This window comes from Pyxicephalus adspersus, chromosome 6 (assembly GCF_032062135.1).
Source record: "Pyxicephalus adspersus chromosome 6, UCB_Pads_2.0, whole genome shotgun sequence".
NCBI classification, from domain to species: Eukaryota; Metazoa; Chordata; class Amphibia; order Anura; family Pyxicephalidae; genus Pyxicephalus; species Pyxicephalus adspersus.
Genome location: NC_092863.1, coordinates 69809805 through 69831848, shown reverse-complemented (window position 1 = coordinate 69831848; position 22044 = coordinate 69809805). Strand labels below are relative to the sequence as shown.

The following is a 22044-nucleotide window of genomic DNA, read 5'->3' as shown; positions in this document are numbered from 1 at the left end:
ATTGTTCCACTGAACCATCAAAGAACGTGTTTTACTATAAGTATTTCCTACCGGCAGTGCCAACTAATTTTTCATTGAGTGTCTTCTTCCGGTCTAAGTGACCATTTTATTCCCACTGGATGGTCTTTTGCAATTTAACATAACATCCCCAACAACCACCAATCACTTAACATTCTATGTAATTAATAATGCTTGTTTAATTACATATAGCTTAAATGCTTCCTATTACCTTCTGCTTGATCAAAGCTTTTAGGCGTTCCATCACTGGGGTGAAACTTTAGCCAGTACTAACAAACTCTTAACAGAGAGGGCAGTTAAATCTACATTCAAGCTTGCTAATTGATTTCAACATATAATATTCCCTGAATGCAAGTCATTGCCAAGTTTCAAACAATTTTCACAATTCATCAAATGCTCTCATTGCAAAACTAGCTGTTCCTGCTTAACATTTCTGACCTGCTTTATTACTTCCCAGCATAATGTGTCATCTGGAATCCTGGATTTATCATCTGGGTCTTAGCGGTTATGCATACTATCATTCCAGCCAATCACTTATTTAAAATATAATTTAGGTGCAGGGATGGGCAACATTTGGCAATATAGCAGCAATTCCCATGATGCTCATCAAAACTTCTTGGGAGATGTAACAGAACAGCTGAAGTGCCAAATTCCATCACTCTGATGAGTAAAGTTGTTGAAAAGTTTTTATTCTATTCAACAGGAATTCTTAAAAAGATTTAAAAATAAGTATAGTCTTTCATTTCTGTATGAGCAATTTCAGTCGGCAACAATACGAATTTTTGTGTTTAGAAAGGACAATAATTAGAATTATCTTGAAAATTCTGAACACAATCTGAAGCAAAGATGGAGTTTTGGCTTTAACAACCAGATTGTTCTGGTTGTGTACATCTAAAATTCAGGTCAGATTTAAGTTTCTTTGGCTGCATCGTGATAGAGTTTAATATCTTAAATATGTCTCACATGTCGGGCATGCTTTATCAGTTTTCAGTGCACTAATTTACAAAGAGGTATAGTAAACATATTTCTTATTCCTGTTTGGAATTCTTGCTTGTATCTTGTATGCCACTTCAAACCACATCTCCTATTTCTCCTATTGTTTCCAGGACTATTGCATACATCTCTACCTCATCCTAATGTATGATGTGCTTGGCAAACTGCTTAGATGGCCACTTCTTGTATCTGTACGTTTGTAAAACGCCCTTGCCGTTTCCTTCAACGGTACCTGCAAACACAGGCCGTTATAAGATTTTTGTTTTACAGGGGCAAGAAAAAAAAAGTGCTACCAGTTTTACATTTTTCAGTACCTTAGTTTACAGTATTTATTCAAATTCTTGAAATATACCATAGAACAGTCTTCTGAACACACTATTGGAATTCTTTTTATAATAGAAAACAAAACTTACCAAACCTCTTGTACTTGTGGAATGCATTGCTTTTATTTTGGTCCACTTCATCCCAAATCAGTCAGATGAGAGGCTAATCTGAGCCTGTGCTGGCCATTTCTTTTAAAACTTCAACTTTATAGAATTTTATGTAAAATTGTGGTGTTCCAAAACACAGAAAGTAATAAGGAAACAAAGTGAAAGTAAAGTGAGTTTAGTTCTCCCAGCTGCTATTTAGGGTTTGCTGTAAAGCTGCATCAAACAAAAGCAGGAGCAAGAAAGGGTGTACGATTGCTTCTGTGCACAAAAATAATGTTGGACCCATAGCAAGACAAATGGCATGGCTCATTGTAGGCATCTGTTAGTCTATGCAAAATAGGGGTATCAGAATACAGCACTGGGGGAGCCAAGTGGAAAGGAAATTTTGTTAGAGGAGGAATATGACTTTACAGGAAGTAACAGAATGCTTAATCACACAGATAAGTTTTGTAATCTTTGTAATCTTGAGTCTACCACTGCTGCTATTCTGCATGTCTTTACTTTTAGTTGCTGTAAGCATGTTCCAGGTCAGTAATTTAAAATCATAACCGCTGATCATAACCAGTTCGGCAAAAAAAAAATTACCATTTTATGGAGGAGAGAACCTTAGCAGTTAACTTAGCAAAGAAAATTAACAGCTAAATGATCGCTATTCTCATCAATGAGCCCCTGAAGAAGATCTCAGAGCTAAAGCTACGTACACATGGCAGATTTTTATCGCCCGATAATCGGCATCGGCCAAATATCGGGCAAAAATCTGCCGTGTGTACAGTCGGTGTCGTCCATCGTCCGAACGACCGACCTGCTGGATGATGGATGACGACTGATCCTAATGAAAGGGAAGGGGGAGAGCGCGCAGCAGGGTGCCGCTCCGTCGCTCTCCCCCCCCTCTCTATAGAGCATGAACGGTGCTGTATGTACAGCACCGTTCATGCATCGGGTACTCCCTTGTCGTTGGAAAGGATCGTGAAAGATCCTTTCCAACGACAAAAATTGCAAGTGTGTACGCAGCTTAAGAAGTAATTTTTTTGACAGACAACAATTGTGCAAAATGACAATTGTTATTGTACATGTTTTTGGCTTTTTGCTCCTACATGAATTAGGTCAAAGTCCATTCACACAGGAAACAAAAATTACACAAAGACTAAAGGTATGGTTTATACAAACGTCTTTTAATACAGCCTATATGGAGGAAAAAAGCATTTCAACTATCCCCAAAAGCTGGCAGCTTCAACGCTGCATTTAATATTGAACATATTCTCTCTGCGCTGCTTAGTGCACACATTGGCCTCCCCTTTCTGCAGCCTTCTTCTGATAGATGCTTTCTGTTGCTTTGTTAACTGTCTCTTCACCTTCTCCTTTACCAGCTCCTAGAAGACACAAAAACAAAACAATCACAGGACCATTATATGAAAAGTTAAGATGCAATTAAGTGTCTACATTCTCATTTAACCAACATCACCACACAATTCATGCTTATAGTTTTCAGCAGAATGATCGTCACTGCTGAGTTATGCATAGGGTATGATAAGGTATGATAGGCAGAGCTACTCAGAGATATAACTTTGGTGAAAATTTCTATGTCTCTTGTCTCTTGGAGACTTCAACATTGACTATCTTGGTTTGCCTGGCAGGGTTGATATAACTCCAGCGCATGTACATACAAATCTAACCCAGGACAAAAGTGTACCATATGCTGCACATGTACAGTAGTGGTTTAAAGTGGTGATAGCAAGATGGTTAGGCAGAATAGCACTAGCAGATCAGATGGCTTTTTTTGGCTTATAGTGCACCTGTACTCCAGTTTAAAGGAAATATATATTGGGAGAAACAAGACGATTGCCATTACAGACTTTACCTGTCTGTCCTGCTTACAGAATGACTAATGTCTAATTACAAATGACTGCCTTTATCATGAAGTAAGTGAAAGTAAATCGGAGAGGGCCACAATAAAGCGGGCTCTTCTCCATGCAGCTCTTTTCACATGATTCTGTGCAGCCTCTCTCTCTCTCAGAACTACAGATATTGGTGCTTAGAACCTTGGAACTCTTGGCCTGCAGCTTCTAACAGGCAAGCTTCCACACCATGGGGATTTAGCTAGCAGGGAAGCCAGCTGCTCAATAGAAATACCAGGAGGAAAATAGGAGTCTCTTAGTCAATTAAACTCAAATTTTTCATGTCTGAGTGCACATTTCCGGCAAACTAGATTTCAGAGAATACACTTTTGTACACAGCATCAGATTTCCTGGCTTCTTTGCTCTGACTCCTACACTCGTTCTGTATTGCTTGTCTTGATTTTACCCGATTTGTACTCTTGTTGCTTGGCAAACTAGGAGAGATTTGTGTGGAGTAGTAAACAGTGAAGCTTTGGAGCATTGTCTCACCTCCTCCTACACTTGATAATGTTCTGAGAACATGGTGAGTTATGAATTCCCCATGCAGTGCACATTACAATACCTTCCATCATGCAGGCCAGATGCGGGAGCATCCTGGCAAGTATTCATACTGTGCAAGAATAAAGCTGGCTGGCCACACACACAGATTTCCATATAATATTCTGGGAAGCTTTTTATTTTCAAGTTAATTCTAGAATGTAGGCATGAATACAAGGAATTGCGGCACTTGAGATACCTCACAGTTTGATCTTAACAAACATACACATCTAGAATAAAAGTAATAATAAAGGTTTTTAAAGTCTCTGTAATTAAAATGGAACTCCAGGTGAAACTTTTTTCCTCCAGTTTTGGGGAAAAGCATGGGAAGGGGTAGAACCTCTCGAGTTTGTGTCTACTGCCTTATGTTCAAGAACCCCAAGCAGACCACTATAGGAGTCATCAGTACATATAGCAGTCAACAAAAAGGTATACTGTAGAGGCAAACATTTTCTGCTGGAAATTGTCAAACATATTCTTTTACCAGAGCTGAGAACTGGCAATTGGCTGTTCACTCTCCAAATGTTGTAGGCAAGGCGAAGGGAACTTACTTACTAGGGAAGTTTAAAGGTGTGATATCGCCATGTCACATGCCTATAGTCTGGACCAGTCACTATCCTGTTACACATAAAAACACCATGGGATCACCATCTTCCCTAAATATCAAGATTGTGCTGGGCAACCTGACTATTCAACTGTATTAGAAAACATAATTGGCAGAATATTTACACCAAATCTCGCTCAGTATGCCAGACCAGAGTATATGGTACAATGGTACATATTTTCTGGGCAGGTTACGTGCAAAAAAGTTACCTATATACTAAAGTATAAATATATAATAATATGGGTTTATAATTGAGTATATAGGTAACATGAGCACACATCTCCATCTACTGGAGTGACCCCTGTATAAACTAAATACTGTATATACTTGAGTATAAGCCGACTTTTTCAGTACTCTATAAATGTGCTGAAAAATCGCCTTCGGCTTATACTCCTGTCAGGTATCAACCCGATTTGAAATGTGGGCGCCGCTGCCGAGACTGGTGTCCCTCTGCCAGCAGAGGGAATCCCTAACGTCACTGGATGGGGCTCGGCTTGTGCGGGACCTGTGCAAGCCGCGCTAACATAACAACACACCTCAGGTGTGTTAAGGCCAAGGCTGTGTACACGGTGCTGTGCTTGCTCCCTTTTCCTGTGTTCAGAGATCTCCAGCACAAGGAAGTTAGGAGGCCAGAGACCTGATAGAAGACCTACTGAAGCTGCAATGCTGGAGAAAGGGAGGATCACAGAGCTAGAGAGGATCACTGTGCTTGGCATTCTCTGGTGATTAGATACCAGAAATACCAGTGTGTTGTGTGAGAGGGCATCCTCTAATAGATCCATATCAGGATTTCCAGGGTTTATTTTGAGAGGTCACAATCTAGTAAAGGGGTGACCTAAACCGTTAATCGTAGAGCCCTGCCTTACCCTTCCCTACTGGTAAACAGTAGACGGCTGCTATGTCTTGAGGAATGCTGGGGATGTCTTTCTGTGTGAGAAGGCTCCGTGTAACAGTGGTGGGGGAGGCAGAGAGGGCAGTCTGAGGTGAGCAGTGCTAGGCGGTTGCTTGTGCAGCAGTTCTTTTTCTTGTGCAGCAAGTCATTCTCCTATGACAGGTGAGCTGTAGCTTTCCTGTCACTTTACTCTTGTAGTGCAATGTCTGTACAATGTTCTGTCATTCAATGTCTCATTAGCTTCAGTCACTTCTGTGTCAAACTCAGTATATATATAAATATATATGTGTTTAGCATTTTAATTGTTGGTAGATAATTTTGACTTGGTCATTTAAAAAGTAGCTCACAAGCCAAAAAAGTGTGGGCACCCCTGATCTAGTGGTTGGATACTAGGGATTACCAGTGTGCATTGTGAGAGAGAGCCCTCTGGTGGTTGGATACCAGAATTGCCAATTTACAGTGAGCCCTGCTAGTAATATTGAAATAAATATTTAAAAACATGTACCCACTGATGCCTCAATTATTCTAATTTTATTGGCATTTATTTTGAAAATTTTACAAGGTAAAAATAGGTACCTTGGCTTATACTCGGATCAACTTATACTCGAGTATATAAGGTATATAAATATATTAATGAGTTTGGTTTAAACTTGGGTCACACCAGTAGATGGAAATGTGTGCTCATGTAGTCTGGAACAAACTGCTGCCATGAGATTGTTACATATTTTACATATGTGCCAGTAGTTGGACACAGTGCCATCTACTGGTGGCCAACAATAATGCAGAAAAGCTTTATTTAGGAGCAAATGACCCATCTTAACCAATGAAAATTATAGAGTCCAGGTGATTTGTTTTTTCACCCATATATATATATATAATTTTATTTTAACAAATACTACACTATGGATGTATTTATTCATAATTAAGCTGGCAGTTATAGGGAGTCTGACAGATATACATATTTATAGTCATCTTTTTATATTCACTACTGGTTTCTACAGAAAAAAAAATTGTACCACATTACCTAAGTGGAAATCAAAACCTAATATAATTGTAACAGTTTATCTTATTTTGTCCTAACTCAACATTGTCCGATATCACTTCCTGGTACAGAAAAACAACTTGAATTTGCAGATAAAATAGGAGCCAAAAAATATGAATATTTTACTGACTACTAAGATGAGGTATTACCAGCTGACTTGGCTCCATCTGGTGGTCATGTACAGGAAAACATTTTTATAGGAAGTTTTTTGGCCTAATATTTGGCTTTTAGAAAATGTTTTACACGGGGGAACCCTTGGGGGGCGGGGGCCATTTCATTTCTGTCCAGATTTAGATGTCTAAAAGCCGTACACGGTCTTTCATGAAAGTTTTACATGGTAAGCCTGTAATTCTTAAGGCATAACTCACCGAAATATGTCCAATATTTAATAAATGCAATAATAAACTTTAAATAAAAAACACAAAAATCTGTTAAAACAAAGGTGCCTAAATAAATCAAAAATACTGAAACCTGTAATATAACTGTACAGTGGCATATATAATGAATATTTTTATTGGATTCAATACAGTTGTTTTGTATTGAATCCAATACAAAATAATTTGAAATTCCCGCCACGCTCCCGCATACACAGACATCACTGGGTACTCCCGGGGAACGTCAGCGCACTCGTCAGAGGACAGATTGGACGAAGAGGACAGGGCCAGAGGATGGCAGGACAGTGGAAGACGCTGATGGACCAGGTAAGTATTTTTTTTTTTTTAGCTACCCCGAGTTTGGCTCGGGGTTATCGCTTAGAACGTTGAACTAATGCGAGAATGCTCATTGCTCATGGAACTTCTAGTAACCTTTGGAGGAACCCTGGTTGAAAATTATTAACCTTGTAGTGCTCCTACATACAGTGACAATGTCTGCTTATATAGGCCAATAGCACTACACCATAGCTGATAGTATCAGCTGTTAGCTTACACTTTATACTCACTAATGTGCTCATTGGGATGGGTGAAGTAATTTACGATTTGGAAAATGCATTCTGATATGTAAAGATGCTAGCACAAATATAGCCACTCATATTTTTTTGCACATGTACACCACCCCTGGGAGATTCTAAATGTTTTCATAGAAAATAAGGCCTATCAATTATATCTTGAGCTCACACTGCTTAACTACCATTTTAATGACCTTATCCTTGAAATCCTCTGCAAAAATTATATATATATGTTTTACAGTAAGATTTTCTTATATGCAGTGCACTTATGATATAATTGCGAATACTTTTAGTATACATTATTCTGCCTCCGAATACAAAAAATAATTTCTTTCCTCTTCCAGAGCCAAAAGAGACTCATAAAACTGCTTTGCAATTAATATGATTTATGTTCCATGGACAACTGCTGGATTCATTCAGAGTAGATTTGATTTTGGGGAATATCCTCAATGTGGGGAGTGTTCTCATTAAAATCATAAATCTACAGGCAAGAAACAAAACTGCTATGAACTAGTCCAATTTGATTACTTTTGTTTGTGAACTGGTTAAAGGATTTAGAGTTTGAAGTGTAAAGGTGAAGCGTAGAGCAAGATGCAAGAGTAATGAAAACATAAAAGCTAACTTTTCACCTCCAACTGGAAAACATTGCCATCCAAATTCCCATTTCTGAAATGCTAAGCGTAATAACAACAGACATTTATTGAAGAAAAAAAAAACTCCATGCTGTGATCAGCATCTTTCTGTTCATGCCTTTAGATTAAGCAATGATGATATAGGTATCTCACAACTTTCTGGAAACACACTCGCACACCTCTATGTGTAAAAATTTTAAACAACACAAGATTTTGCTATAACATTTTTGAGGTTTGTCTTCAGCCCCAAGTGACATACTATTCTCAGAAAGCATTGCCCAAACTAAAGAGATTGGTAAATAGGAAGACTGTCTTTTTTATGAACTAACTAGCAATACTTAGCTTGTCAGCAAATTGTAACTCCCTTAGGGTGAAAGGCACACTTTGAATCAGGCACTGGATCGTGCCTGAATTTACACCGTGAGGCTTACATACAGTTGGCCATGCCCCCTTAAGCCTTTTATTCTCTGGTGGCAAAAGCTAATTCAACTATGGCATTGCTGCAGAAGCAAGTGCTTACCCTCTGAATTAATAGTGCTAGGTAAGTGCTTCCCTCCAGGGCAGATTAGACATGTGTAAGCACTTACTAGGGAGGATTAAGGTTAAGGGATCATAGCAGTTGCCCACTACTTGCTCTTTATGAATTCAGCCTAACAGGTTATTTTAAAGAGGCCATACAAAAACAATGATGTGCAAATTTGAGTTTTATGCAGCAACAAATTATTTTCTTAGTACAAACAACCCAACGGATGCATGTTAACTAAAGGCTAAAATAGAACTTGCTATTTAAACAAAAACAATCTAACATGAACTAGGGGTCAGAACAGCCCCTAATTGGTCAAAACTTACAGGTGGAATGGTAGAACAGCTTCCCACTGTACCCACTGATGTTAAACTTGTAGTCCTGGTTCTGTGTGCGTTGATGTGCTGCAAACTGTCTTCATCTCTGATAAAACAAAGAAAACATTTCTAAAACGATGCTCTGAAATGTAAGTCTCTAGAATAAATTTGTAAGATGTGCAACAGTTATCCTAAATAAAAATAATCAGATTTTTATTTCTGTACCCTCATCTGGATTTACTACCGTCCCGGGCTCAAAAAAATTTCTTTCAACTTCCTGTCCTGACAATGGTTTCACCAGATACGAAGTGACAGAAATAAATATCTGTTGTAACCTTCCCTTAGAGGGAAATCATTTTCATTTACTTCTGTATTGCCTTATGGAAAGTTCCTGTCTGGTAAAATTGTTGTCAATGGAACAGAATGTTAGTGAAGATCTCTTTAATGAAGCACTGGAGAACAGTTAAAACAGAACAGCGGGTTTACTGTGCAACTACATCTAAAACACTTGCGAATACAGTGTAAAGCTTAGAAAACTCAGGCGTACTCTGCAAAAATAAATAATAAAAAACAATGCATACACGCATGCTAGTTAAATAAAGTTGCAAGTGCAAATTTATTCATCCCCTTTGCTATGAAATCCCTAGATATGATCTGGTCCAACTAATTAATATGAGTCACCTAATTAATTAATTGATTGATTGATTAATTGATTAAAGTCCAAAACAGGACAAACACTGAAATTTTATACTGTACAGGCAATGCTCAGTGGCTACACTTCTCAGCTCATACTTTGAACCACATTCTCTGAATGTGACTGAAATTTAAATCACAACAGTAGCCTTTAAAATGGAAATGTTATGTGTAAAATGTAGCTCCCTCTCTAGTGGCTAATCTACATACAGATATATAAAAAAAAAATTGTGGAGATTTTTTAAAACAAGCATGTAAAATTAACAAAAGCTGTATATTAAAGCAGACATGCATAAAAGGAAGCCATGCAGTCTTTATTACCTGAAGGGTCTATATTCTTTATTTGTTCCCGAAAGATCTACAAGATTTGGACATTCATGTTCATCCTGGTCATCACTGTTTTGTGCTTCAACATCATCATCTGAACCTTCCTTATCAAGTCTGCTATAATTATCGGCAGTTGCAGGGTTCTCCGTTATTGACTTGTGTTTGCCGTCACTAGTTTGACCTTCCAGCTCTGACAAAGCACTGTGAAACTCTGACAGGTCTATACATTTGTCATTCCTGTATTCTGGTTCAGAGGTGGAAGCAGATTCTGTCAGGGATCTGTCACCAATGTTACTGACTTCAGGTTTCAGCTGAAACTTTTCTGTTGGTGTCTCAGTTATGTCCACTTCTTTCTGATCATCTTCAGGGCCCTCTGGATGTAGGAGATCGTCGTCCTCTTGCATTTCTTTGGTATAGCCACTAGCTGCAATCTCCACATCAAGGGAGCATTCCTTCCTATATAGAAAACCAGCCGACTTAGAATAAATACCATTAAAGCACAATACATTAATAGGTGAAAACTAGAACACTTCAAAAACCAATGGCAATCCCAATTCTACTTTTATTTTTTTTTAGGTTTAAAATTTGTGGCAGTGATAGAACCAAACAGAACTGCAATGCACTTTTTTAAAGGACTACATCATTGCTGGTTACTGCCAGGACTGGACTAACTAGTAACGGGGGAAAATTAGAGGGACTAAAGGAGACACATAGCAATAAATACCTGAAACTTTTCTGTACTCCAATCAAACAAGAAAAAAGTTAGTTGACTTTTAACTTATTATGAATGGAACCGTGTTATTGTGTAAAGCCATTACAAGAAAACTTAGTGGTTTGTGCAGAGTTTTCTTGAACAAAAACTACACTAGAAATTGTGTTCCCATAACCTTTTCTACATTTACCTTAAAATCATCCATTTCCCAATGGAACAAGAGCACGGGAAATCAGAATCATGGAAATAAATTTCTATATTCTCAACTCAAGCTGAGTAATTCTAATTATGCTAGTATGAAATGTTTAGATCAGAGAAAACTTCATGGTCCAAAGTCCACTAATATACTATTAAATGCCCATGACATTACAATAAATGTAATATGCATGTGTAACGATTCTTATCCATGAACAGGGCAAAGCTCTTTTTAATGATCTGTCACTTCTGAAGGGGGAAGCTGAGATTAGCATAGCTTCAGATAACCCAGGTATAAAATATATATTGTAAACAGTTGATCATATTTATGTATGTAATCTAAAAGACTATACACTTGGCATGTTGGATGCCTCAAATGTAGACCCTGGTAATTTATGAAATATCAGTTCTAATTTTTTGATTCACAGAGGTAATAAAAATGATACCTAAAACTACTTGCTTTTGTATTTTTTTTTCTTTTTGTAAAATTAGTAGTTTAATATACAGCAATATACAGCACTATATACAATACTGTTTTAAATTGATAACTTTACAAAAGCTTTGTGTGGGTGGATTACATTTCCCTTTAAATTACATTAAGATCACAAGGGCTGTACATGCTTGCCCTTAGGCCACCAGTCCTATAAATAAAACAGGACATAGGGTATTTCCAAAGTATTCATAAGAGAGAGCTTGTACTTACTGGATATCCTGGAAAGTTGGGAAAAGTTCACTTTCATAGCTGAAGCGCCTTTGGAAGAAATCTCGAATACATTTTACATCTCTGTCAAAATACCTAACAGGAAAAAAAGAAAACATGTCTAACAATACAGAAACATTAGATGTATGTTCCAGACAACTGCAATTTTCTGGTCTTCTATAACTGTATTAGTCTCTTATCAGCAATGATTACACTGATACACGATATTAAATCTGTCAACTGCAGATCAAATACAGGTTGATAAATCACTGAAGCACATTCTTGGCAACACTGGTATAGATGAAAGTTTTCACCAAGATTCAACTACATAAAGAAAAATGATGCCATTAGTAAGTAGCTGATGTCGCCATGAATTATGTAGCAGTTAATGGTCGCTAGTTCAGGCATTACGTAAAATGCTGAATTTAATCAAGTCAAGGACATCTCTGGTACATTTAACAAAGGCACAGCTACTGAAATCTGTATTCTGTCATTATGATAACAGGATGATACATACCATTCGGCATTTGGATGAGATGTAGACACCATTTGTGGGAAATCAATCATAGTGATATGGTCTTCATCATCCAACATGAGATTAAACTCGTTAAAGTCACCATGGATCAAGCCGTGATTAGCAAGCTTGACAATGAGTTCCATTAGCTCACTGTACAATGACGCAGGATCTTCTAATTGACGGACCTGACACCTAACAGAAACAGAAAGATGTTTGGGATGCCTCCATTGTACATGATCGCAACAGAATGTAGAAGAGTTAGAATTGGGTGCTTCCCTTTCTATGACATACAGTCATAACACAAAAAGTGCTTAATTGAGATGCTTCTTTTAGAGAAAGCGGTAGAAAAAATAGCTTTATAAGAATATATTATTATACCATACTTTTACAAAATCCCCTCTTTTCTGTACAAGAAAAATTAACTGTTTTGTAAATTTTGAAACCAATTATGGGTTTAAGGTAAATTGGTATAAATCTAAAATACTGCCGCTAAATACTTACTTATCTTCTACTTCCCTGTATAGATTTGCTTTACAGTGAGTCTATAGACACTGTTGTCAGCATAAAAAAGGTCTTACTCAGTTTTTGATCATTTAAAATGTTGATCCACGACTATCTCAGTGTAGATCTCTCTCCTATGTAGAATTACCACTACTAAAATGTATAAGGCTACTTATGCTAGCAGAGGACATTTCGCCACATTCAATACAGTGTGTATGTTGAGTCGATGCAATCTATGAATGTAGTATCCCCCTGAATTTTTGTATGGTTTAGTAATGATACTTTAATATTTACTCCTTGCCTTGTTATCCATCCTGTCATCATTGTTATCTTCATACTCTACGTAGCATGTTTTATTCTTTTCTGGTATTTGTATCCATTTAAGGTTTTTATTTATTGAATATTATGATATATTTTTGTATGTTTGTTTTGTTTACAATTAAAAAGATTGCCTAAATTAATTTATTAAGGGGAATTAAAAAAAAAAAAAATAAATAAATGTTGGAACTTCAGTGATTTGCTAACAGAAATTATATCACTGGTTACAGGGTGCTGTACTTTGAAAATTTTTCAGGTACTATTTAAATCCAATTTTTTTCTAACACTTGTCATTCATTAGGCAAAATATATGATGAATAGTAACCTTGTTTCTGGGGTGATTCAGCTTGCTAATATCTTTCATACTTGACAAAGAATTGGCTTATCAATATATTACAGAAACCCAGTTTCTATTTCCCATGTACTTTGCCATTATAAAGCATTTATATTCTAAACAGAGGCTTTAATCTGGAAAGATTAGTAGAAGATGGAGATGTATGAATAAAACCTAATGTCAAGACAAGAATGCAATATAAATTTGTGAACAAACCAAGTACCAATACCACACATTTCTAGATTTTACAAAGCAACCCAATACAGTGCACAAGCAAGAGGCAGGGAATCATACTATCAAACCATTCTCACAGGATCAAGGTATAGCTCCAGCAAAGGCTTGCAAAAAGCTGTTTGCTAACCAGCTAGGTTTTAGGAAGCCTTTCTATTCCTACTTTGCTTCTTGTGAAATGTTATGCCAGGAGATCACAAAGCCTGTTGCTTTAAAATAATTTGTAAATTTACTTTATTAAGTTGGTAGCAAGTCTTCTAGTCACAAACATCAAGAACAACATGCAGTTTCCTTTATTTTAATTACAGATTTTTTTCTGAATCACTGGAGACAATTTAGGATCAGTAGGTTTAATTAGCCTGTTACTCCCGAGTCGTATTTATTATTTTTTCATGTTTAAAATATTAATTTGCTATTTAAAAGAGTTTAAACAGAGTTGCAAAAAAAACATCTTTTTAAACTCGACTACCCGTCTTCCTCTGCCTCACCCAACATTTCACATACTCCTCCTATTGCATCCTTCTTCCCCCACCTATCTAGGAGGAAGTCCTCTCCTCCTGTGTTTGTATCTGTCTATCATTGGCAACCCCTATTTATTGTACAGCGCTGCATATTATGTTGGTGCTATATAAATACAGTTTATTAATAATAATATTGATATGGTTGCTATAAATACACAACATCCACATAAGGAATACTATAAAGGACCTACAATACATACAGCAAAAACAATACAAAAAAAGCATACAAATACAAAAAAAGCAAAAAAAAAAAAAAGTATACAAATGGCCCTGGGGGAAAAAAAAAAAAAAAAGTCTCCTTCAAACATTTATCCTTGCCGCTTGTCACTTCATTTTTATTCTTGATTCACTATGTACTTTTTAACCCGGATTATCATTTAAATGGACCAATATGACCTTTACTTTTAGCTCGGAGTAAACAAAATCATGAAAACCCCCCAAAAAACACTGTTATACTGACATCATGTGGCAAAAGCACAAACTGCAGAGAAACGTTGAAAGAAAAAAAAAATACGTTATCTGTTTTAATATAATGTCTGTTATTTAAAGCACATGTCTTTCTGTATTATGTGAAATAACAGAAAAGTAACATCAGAACTGCTCGGCTGCATTCTTCTGTCCAAATAACCAAAAAGTCAGGAATGGCAGTCTCCATATTATCACTCAGAAAGTTAACTTGTGATTTATAAGCCTTAACTCTTCCTATATTTTAACAAACAAATGGTATCAGAATAAAACATGTTCACAGAGCTAAAGCATATTTAAAGTTTTTTTAATTTAACAAGTCAGAAAAAAAAAAAAAAAACTTCCTTACCTTTGAATTGCTAATTTAATTATTAAAGGTTAAAATAATAATTATTAAATTATTTAATTATTAAAATCTAATTTAAATATTAAAGGGCACCAGTACACCTAATGCAAAACCATTACACCTTATCACATGTTGCAGTGATGAGATACATGCGTGCAGATGTTGGATACAGACTTGACCTCCACATAGCAGCCGAGAATTTTTAACTCAGTATTTATCAACAGGCACGCAGTTAGAATTATTTCTATCTAATGCAATAAATAAAGTACAGCTAATTATTACTTAAGAAAAAAAAAGTTATTACTCACAAGGGATAGCCATTTATAAGTTCCATGACAACTGCATGCCTGTTGTAGTCATATGGTTTTGGAACTGGAAATCCTCGGTCATATAAAGCCTACAAATATCAAGAAAAATGAAAAGACAAAAATTTTCAATACTCAATATTTTACAAATACAAATGTTTTAAAGTAATGATCAAAAATGTTCACACAATATGCATATCAACATAAGTGCTACTGAATATACTAAAAAAACCCTGAGAATTAGATGAGCCCCCATTTCTATTAGACCATGCAGGTTTATGACTGGATTTTAGTTTATTGCATATTGCAATTACAGTAATGTATTTGGCATTTTACTGGTGAGGAAAGGACTGGCCAGGAAACGATTTGGCCAATGTGAACAGGTACTGCAACAAATATAAAACCAGAAGATTGCCTGGTAGGATGTAGAAGTCTGGTAGGATGTACATTAGTGAACAGGGTGTAACTGAGAATATCAGTCATTTACTTCCATGTAACTAGAGCCAGATGCAAGATTATTGTATCCCTGTTCCCATAGCTATATTTGATATTTTTACAATCTCAGCAAAAAAAAAAAAAAGCCTACTAAATTTACCAGTGAAAAGGATATGAATATGAACCAATAAAAGCTGTGTTTTTCAGAAGCCTCTCAAAAAACATACTCCAGGACCAAGTTATAATTAAACTTGATAATACTGATCAAGCCTATAGGGTGTAACAATGTTGCTAAGAGACTTGTAAAGACAGTGTGAGAAGGTTGAAGCACACAAGTAAGATGCCAGCTCATATGTCTTTCTGGGCATATCAAGGAACCAACAAATAATATTAAAAAAGAAATAATAATAATGATAAAACAAAAAAAAAAACAAAAAAAAAAAGGGACGGATTTGCCCTGACTTCATGGCTAATGCCCTACCAACCAAAGTCTTTGCTGTCCAATAAGAATACCTCCACAACACTGCAAATTTGCCAACAGGGGGGAGCCCCCCCCCAATCTGAGTGAAGCCACTTATTTGTCACAGAAACAATTATCCCCACTGAAATATTTCCCTCTATTCTTTTTCTGGTGTAAACACAAATTCATTCTTGGTGACCAAAACAACTAAAAGTTGCACGAGTTAGAAAAAAATTCATTTTATTTTTTAGAAAATTGAAATGTGCACAAAATGTTGGGGCGCTCTAGCTGTAATTGGGTATTGGAAAATACAAGGTGTCTTTTAGTTGGCCAAAACTAAGTACGGATTTGCTTTGACTATAATAGCTACTACAATAGTTTCTATTGTCATTCTGCTAAGGAAACATCACCTATAACCTTATAAGAAAAGGCAGAATGCATTTTTAGCGACGGTAGTAGTAAAAACACCCTAGAGTATAGAGCAGATTAGGATTCACATCCATGCACTAGTTGTAAACTCCAATTTATTATAAATGTTTTTAAATGACATTCAATATGGGAAAAAATCTGATTGAATTATGAAGAGAGGCTGCATAGGTTTTTCCTGTTCCGATTCTTTGGCTGCTTTCCACATATCACCTTTGCAGACAAAAAGACTTCTTTGTCCAAAGCATGTCTGTCTTTAATCAGCAGGCACATACTTGATGGATGCATGTTAGACCAATCTCATCCTGGAATTTACAGCACAAGGATGACATTCTTCTTTGTGGACAGTGGGAATTTTATAAAGCTCTTCCCGAGCACGAATATTACATTTGTCTTAATCCTCCCAAAGGCTAGAGAGAAAGACACACAGAGGGAACCAAAAGTTTGAGAAATATTGCATCGGCGGATTAAAATGTCATCAAAGATCTTCAGTGAAACTACTGAAAAGCAGAGATGTGCAGAATTTAGTGAAGGTTACGGTTTTGCTCTGGTTCCGGGGGACATGTTTAATTACTGTTTTTTCACATTGCATATCCAGATATAGTACCTGCCACTGTACTGTGTTTTTTTATTTTGTTCTGGATTTACTAATTGGGTGGTTGAGGAAAATTGTCAGCGTTTGAAATTCTAACCCAAAACAGATACATGTAAAGCCATGGCATGTACAGGACTCTCAGAAGGCTTCCACTGTCCTCTGGACAGATGAGACAAAAATACAGTTTTTCGGAGACAAAAATACATTTTTTTGGTAAAGCACATCGTTCGACTGTTTACAGAAAAGAAAAAAAAGCCTTCAAACAAAAGAACACGGTCCCTACAGTCAAACATGGAGGAGGTTCACTGATGTTTTGGGGCACTGTTTCAGTGACTGGTAGTCTTGACTGTTTGCATGGTATTATAAAATCTGAAGACTACCAAAGAAATCTGGGGCGCAATGAAGGGCCCGGTGTCAGAAAACTGAGTCTCAGCTGGAGGTCATTGATCTTACAGCAAGACAATGACCCAAAGCATACTTCAAAAAGCACCCAGAAATAATTTAAGACAAAGTGGCTAGCAATGAGCCCAGATTTAAATCCCATAGAGCACCTGTGGAGAGCAGTGGACCTGTGGACTAAATGCAGCAGTTGGGAGAAGGGACCCTTCAAATATGAAAGATCTGGAGCAGCTGGAAAAGGAAGAGTGGTACAAAATTCCAGCAGAGAGATGTAAAGGACTTATTGATTGTTACAGAAAGCGATTACCATCAGTTATTTCTCCAAAGGGTCAGCTACCAAGTATTAGGTCAATAATTTTCTCCAGATCATTTTTGATGTTTTGTGTGGAATGTCCCATATTTTTTTCTCTGCTTTTTTTTTTTGTGTTCTTCTAGTGCCAACAAAAAAAATAATTATGACAATACCTCATTGCACTGGCAAATTCACCATCACTTATCCAGCCCTGAGCAGTGCCATGAAGCTGTTGCTGAAGCTAATGTATGTAATCAGACTGAGGAGATTCACAGAAATTACATACAAAAAGGATGTAAATAAAAAGGAAGAAACTTAAATAAAAAGGAAGAAAGAATTGCATGGCAAGGAAATTGTTTACGGTACAAATTTAGTAATAGGGTTAGAGTTTACTTCTACTTTACCACTCAAGTAATTATAAATGGGCCAGTTTTGCCTCATATAACGTTGCCTCATAATCTACTGTATGCATCATATTCAATATCCACTCAATTATCACACTGAGCAGAAAACAAAAGCTATGTGACTAAATCTGGAGTAGATCAACATTTAACCACTTCTATTGTCCTTCTTTGATTCAGATGTTTGGCTCAAGTACAAGTGTCTACATCACAGCCTTTGTTCACTTTCAACACAAAAACAACTCTCCAACTTTCTTTTGTTAAGAAAAAGATGATGATGATGATGATGATGAAATATGCACTAGCTAAATGAATGAAAGATGCTAACAATTTTCACATGAGTATCCTTTAAACACAGCTAACAATAGAAACGAGGACATTTTAGGGCATTCTATTACTAATTCAGCTGGCATGCATCTCATTATAAAGGCACCAATAAAGCTTTCCAAAGGAAAGCACATGTGCGGGAAGTGTTTAGACAACATTGTAGTTGTGCACACTCCATAGACATGTCTGCACCACACGTGTTGGGAAAACTGAAATGTAACAGGACAAATTAGTTTCTTACTTTCTTACTTAAGCACTTTATACCTTAAGTATAATTTGGAAGATTCCAACTTGGATATTTTTTTTACTGCGTCACCACCTTGGTACAAGCAACATGTTGACAATATTTTTTTTAGCCAGGACACATCAAATGACAGCCCTAAACAAAGTAATCTGCCCAGGCTAGCTGGTGTTATCCTCCAAGCAACATTTTGATTACACAAAACAGTATGTTCAAAAGACTTTTAGTGGGAAAATTAAGAGCAACTGTAATGGATGTGAAAAGAGTGAATTAACAGAGCCAAATACTCAGAGAAACAATTCAACTTGGGTACTCACAAGAAATGACGACACATCAGCTACTTTACATAGCTGTCCTCTACAGCTACTATCCATGTATACATGGAGGTTTCTTTTCACTCGCAGGCTCATACCCCTCAGATACAATGGGCCTGATTTATTAGGGCTCTCTAAAACTGGAAGGGATACACTTTCATCAATGTAGCTGGGTGATCCAAAAAAAACCTGGAATGGATCTGTTGACAAATGAATTTAACAAATCCATTCCATGTTTTCTGGGTCACCCAGCTACACTTATGAAAGTGTATCCCCTCCAGCCTTGGAGAGCTTTAATAAATCAGACCCAATGAGTGTGGGGTAAGGATAATCCAGTGTGAAGGTCTTCCACTCTTTTAGTTTAGTTATCTTGCGAATAGCTGACAGTACCCTCGATACCTTCCCACCCACACAGTTTTATGGCAGAGTAATGACTTCTCTTCACTAAATCACATTGGTGGCATGGCAGCAACTTCCATATGGCAGCCTTTCCAAGAGAAAAGCTAAGGTGACACCATTGCTCAGCAAGAACTGAAAATCCCAGTTCAGTTATCACCTCTAGTGATCCCACATGCAAGACTGGACATTCGCAGCAAAGGTACCAAAACCAGAATAAAGAGTATACAAACTTTCCAGAATCATTGAGCCAACTCTGCTCTCCAGAACAATGTAATTCTTGTTCAAGGCCCTTATATAGGTATGGTATAGTAAGCTACTGAAAAAGGTGTTATATCAAGTTATCATTTCCGCAATACGTACTAGGTGAAATAATCTTTTATTATACACAAGATGTTTAATTGAAAACTAGCCTTTTATGCTACTATTTAGAAAGGTTTAAAGGGGGAAAAAGAGCAAACAAAAAGGTCATGCTTCTTCTAGCAGCCAAGATGCTAAGATTTTGTTATGTGTCTAATACAGATACAGTGTTCTTCCCAGCCCCTTTTAGCCGGGTGCACCGGGTAGTTACTGATGAGTTGGGTTACAATATAGGGGCTGCCACCCGCCTAAAATTTCTTCCCACCCAGCTTAATAATAATAATTTCTGAGCTGAGCACTGCAGATATAAGGGGTAAGATTTAAAACGTTTTTTTAAAACATTTGCTTCTATATCTAGTGGAACTAAACCCTATTAATACTACTCACCTATCTCTGTTCTATCGCAGGGCGCCACCATCTTCTTTCTTTTCTTCCTTGTTCCAATCCAGCCAGAATGCCTGAGTGGGAGTTTATTCAGTCCTGGTGCAGGTCAATTATGTTGATTTTTTTTTTTCAGAGTAGAGCTCTTTCACCTTACTGAGATGAACTATGAAACATTGGACACAATTTAATAAAGCTCTCCAAGTCTAGAGAAAATAAACCATCATGGGGGAACCTGGGTGATTTCCAAACCTGGAATGGATTCCATAAAAATCATTTATTAGTTGGCAAATGTTTTTCAGGTTTGGTGTCTTCTCCCAGTCTCAGAGAGCTTTAAACAATGAAGACCACTGCATGATACTAAAAGTAAATCTTACATGACCATGTGGTTCAGAACCACAAACCACTGAACAAGATCATAGGATACATGTACGAACTCTAGATTTTTACTCAAGGCAATAGGGAACTTTTGTCTCTAGCAATGAAAATTTGGTGCCTGTATGGAGCTGTACTCAGAACAGTGAAAACAAACAGAGGTCTGGACCATATGATCACTTTCCATGAACTAAAAAAAAAAAAAAACTCATATTGGTCTAAACTGCAGTTAGATTGCTTATATTTACAGATCCTAATTATTCGTTACCAGATCCACGTGCGTACTATACATTTTTTTTCTTACAAAAACATTTTGTGAAAACTGTTTCTGTTCACTCAATGAAGTACTTACTTGTAAAGCGGTCAGACAACATAACAAGAACCGCAAATATTTAAACACACTGAAAAATGATGATAGAAAAACAGCCTACCCTTGTAAAATGCCTACATTCTCTTCTTTCCACATGGATATGAATGTTTGAAAGACCCTGGAGACCCTCTAATTGTTTGAAAGAATCTGGAGTTCAAGGCACTGTTGGATTAACTGCACCATAAAGTTAGTTACGCAGTTAATTACTATTGGAACACAAAGGTAACTTTGTCTCCATAACTTCTAGCACCTTGGCTGCAGCAACTAGGTAACTGGTGATGTGCAAGTCTGGCAGTACAACTGGTTGCTTAGTTATGTGTCTACATGCCGAGTGTCCACAGTTAGATAGTTTGCTAATAAGCAAAGGCTGAGCAGAAGAAGGTAAAAAGAAGAAATGCTCTTTTATAGACACCTCTTCTGATAACTGGACTATAGCCTAATACCAACCGGGAAAGCTTGGCCAAGAACATACTTTTTTTTCAATGCACAAAAAATGAAATAAGAAGCCATTTAATTTTCCAAGTATTACCTTCATATACGCAAACTCTTTCATAGCAGCAAGACGTGACAGATACAGCCATGACATCTTATGCCGATGCTTGTGATAATCCCGCTTATTTTTTAGATTGCGAAATGAAGTTCTTCCAAGACGATGAAGTTTTAATGCAAGCTGCTGTTCTTCCTCATTTGCAACAATGTAGATATCTAGATATAGGAATGTGCAAAATGCAGAAGTTGCAGAGTTAGATTGGATTTGTTTCAAGTCAGTGCAATTTGTATGTGATATGCTGTATGTGATATGCATAAATGTTGAATGTTTGGCATCTCATTGATAAACTCTATTCCTGACTAGGATGTCTAATTCAATATACTAAATCTGTGACATAACATGTCAGGAGGCTTTCTGTACACCACCATTTTTATTTTAATTTACAAATATGGAACTATCCTTTAAAGGCTATCAAATATGGCATCACACGCCTGATATGTGAACAAGTGTAAACCTTAGTAATGATCTCTAAATCTTCCCTGCTCATTGCAATACAGTGGTGAAAAGACTTTTGATGGCTTCAGACCTGCTTCTCTCTCTATATAAAAGCCTGCGGAAATGCCAAAGCAACTAATGCAGGTCAAATGGAAATAGTGTCTCACACTGATAACATTAGCAAGCTGCATTTTCCCATCAACACAGGCCCTAAAGTGCATTCTCACAGGATTTGGGGCATTCCGTTCACCCAGGAAGCAGCTAAAGCCAAATAACCTTACCAGCATTTACA

General features: G+C 36.9%; 1 protein-coding gene across 1 annotated transcript in view; it reads right to left on the bottom strand.

Annotated features, from left to right (window-relative positions):
* Nucleotides 1-2593: 2593 nt before the first annotated feature.
* Nucleotides 2594-22044, bottom strand: part of RIOK2 (RIO kinase 2) — a gene marked incomplete in the record, with an annotated part of 21191 nt that continues 1740 nt past the window's right edge. The window contains 7 exon segments of the mRNA XM_072416134.1: nt 2594-2812; nt 8840-8936; nt 9845-10306; nt 11461-11553; nt 11975-12166; nt 14999-15087; nt 21297-21472. Of these exon segments, the coding sequence (XP_072272235.1) occupies nt 2651-2812; nt 8840-8936; nt 9845-10306; nt 11461-11553; nt 11975-12166; nt 14999-15087; nt 21297-21472 (1271 nt within the window).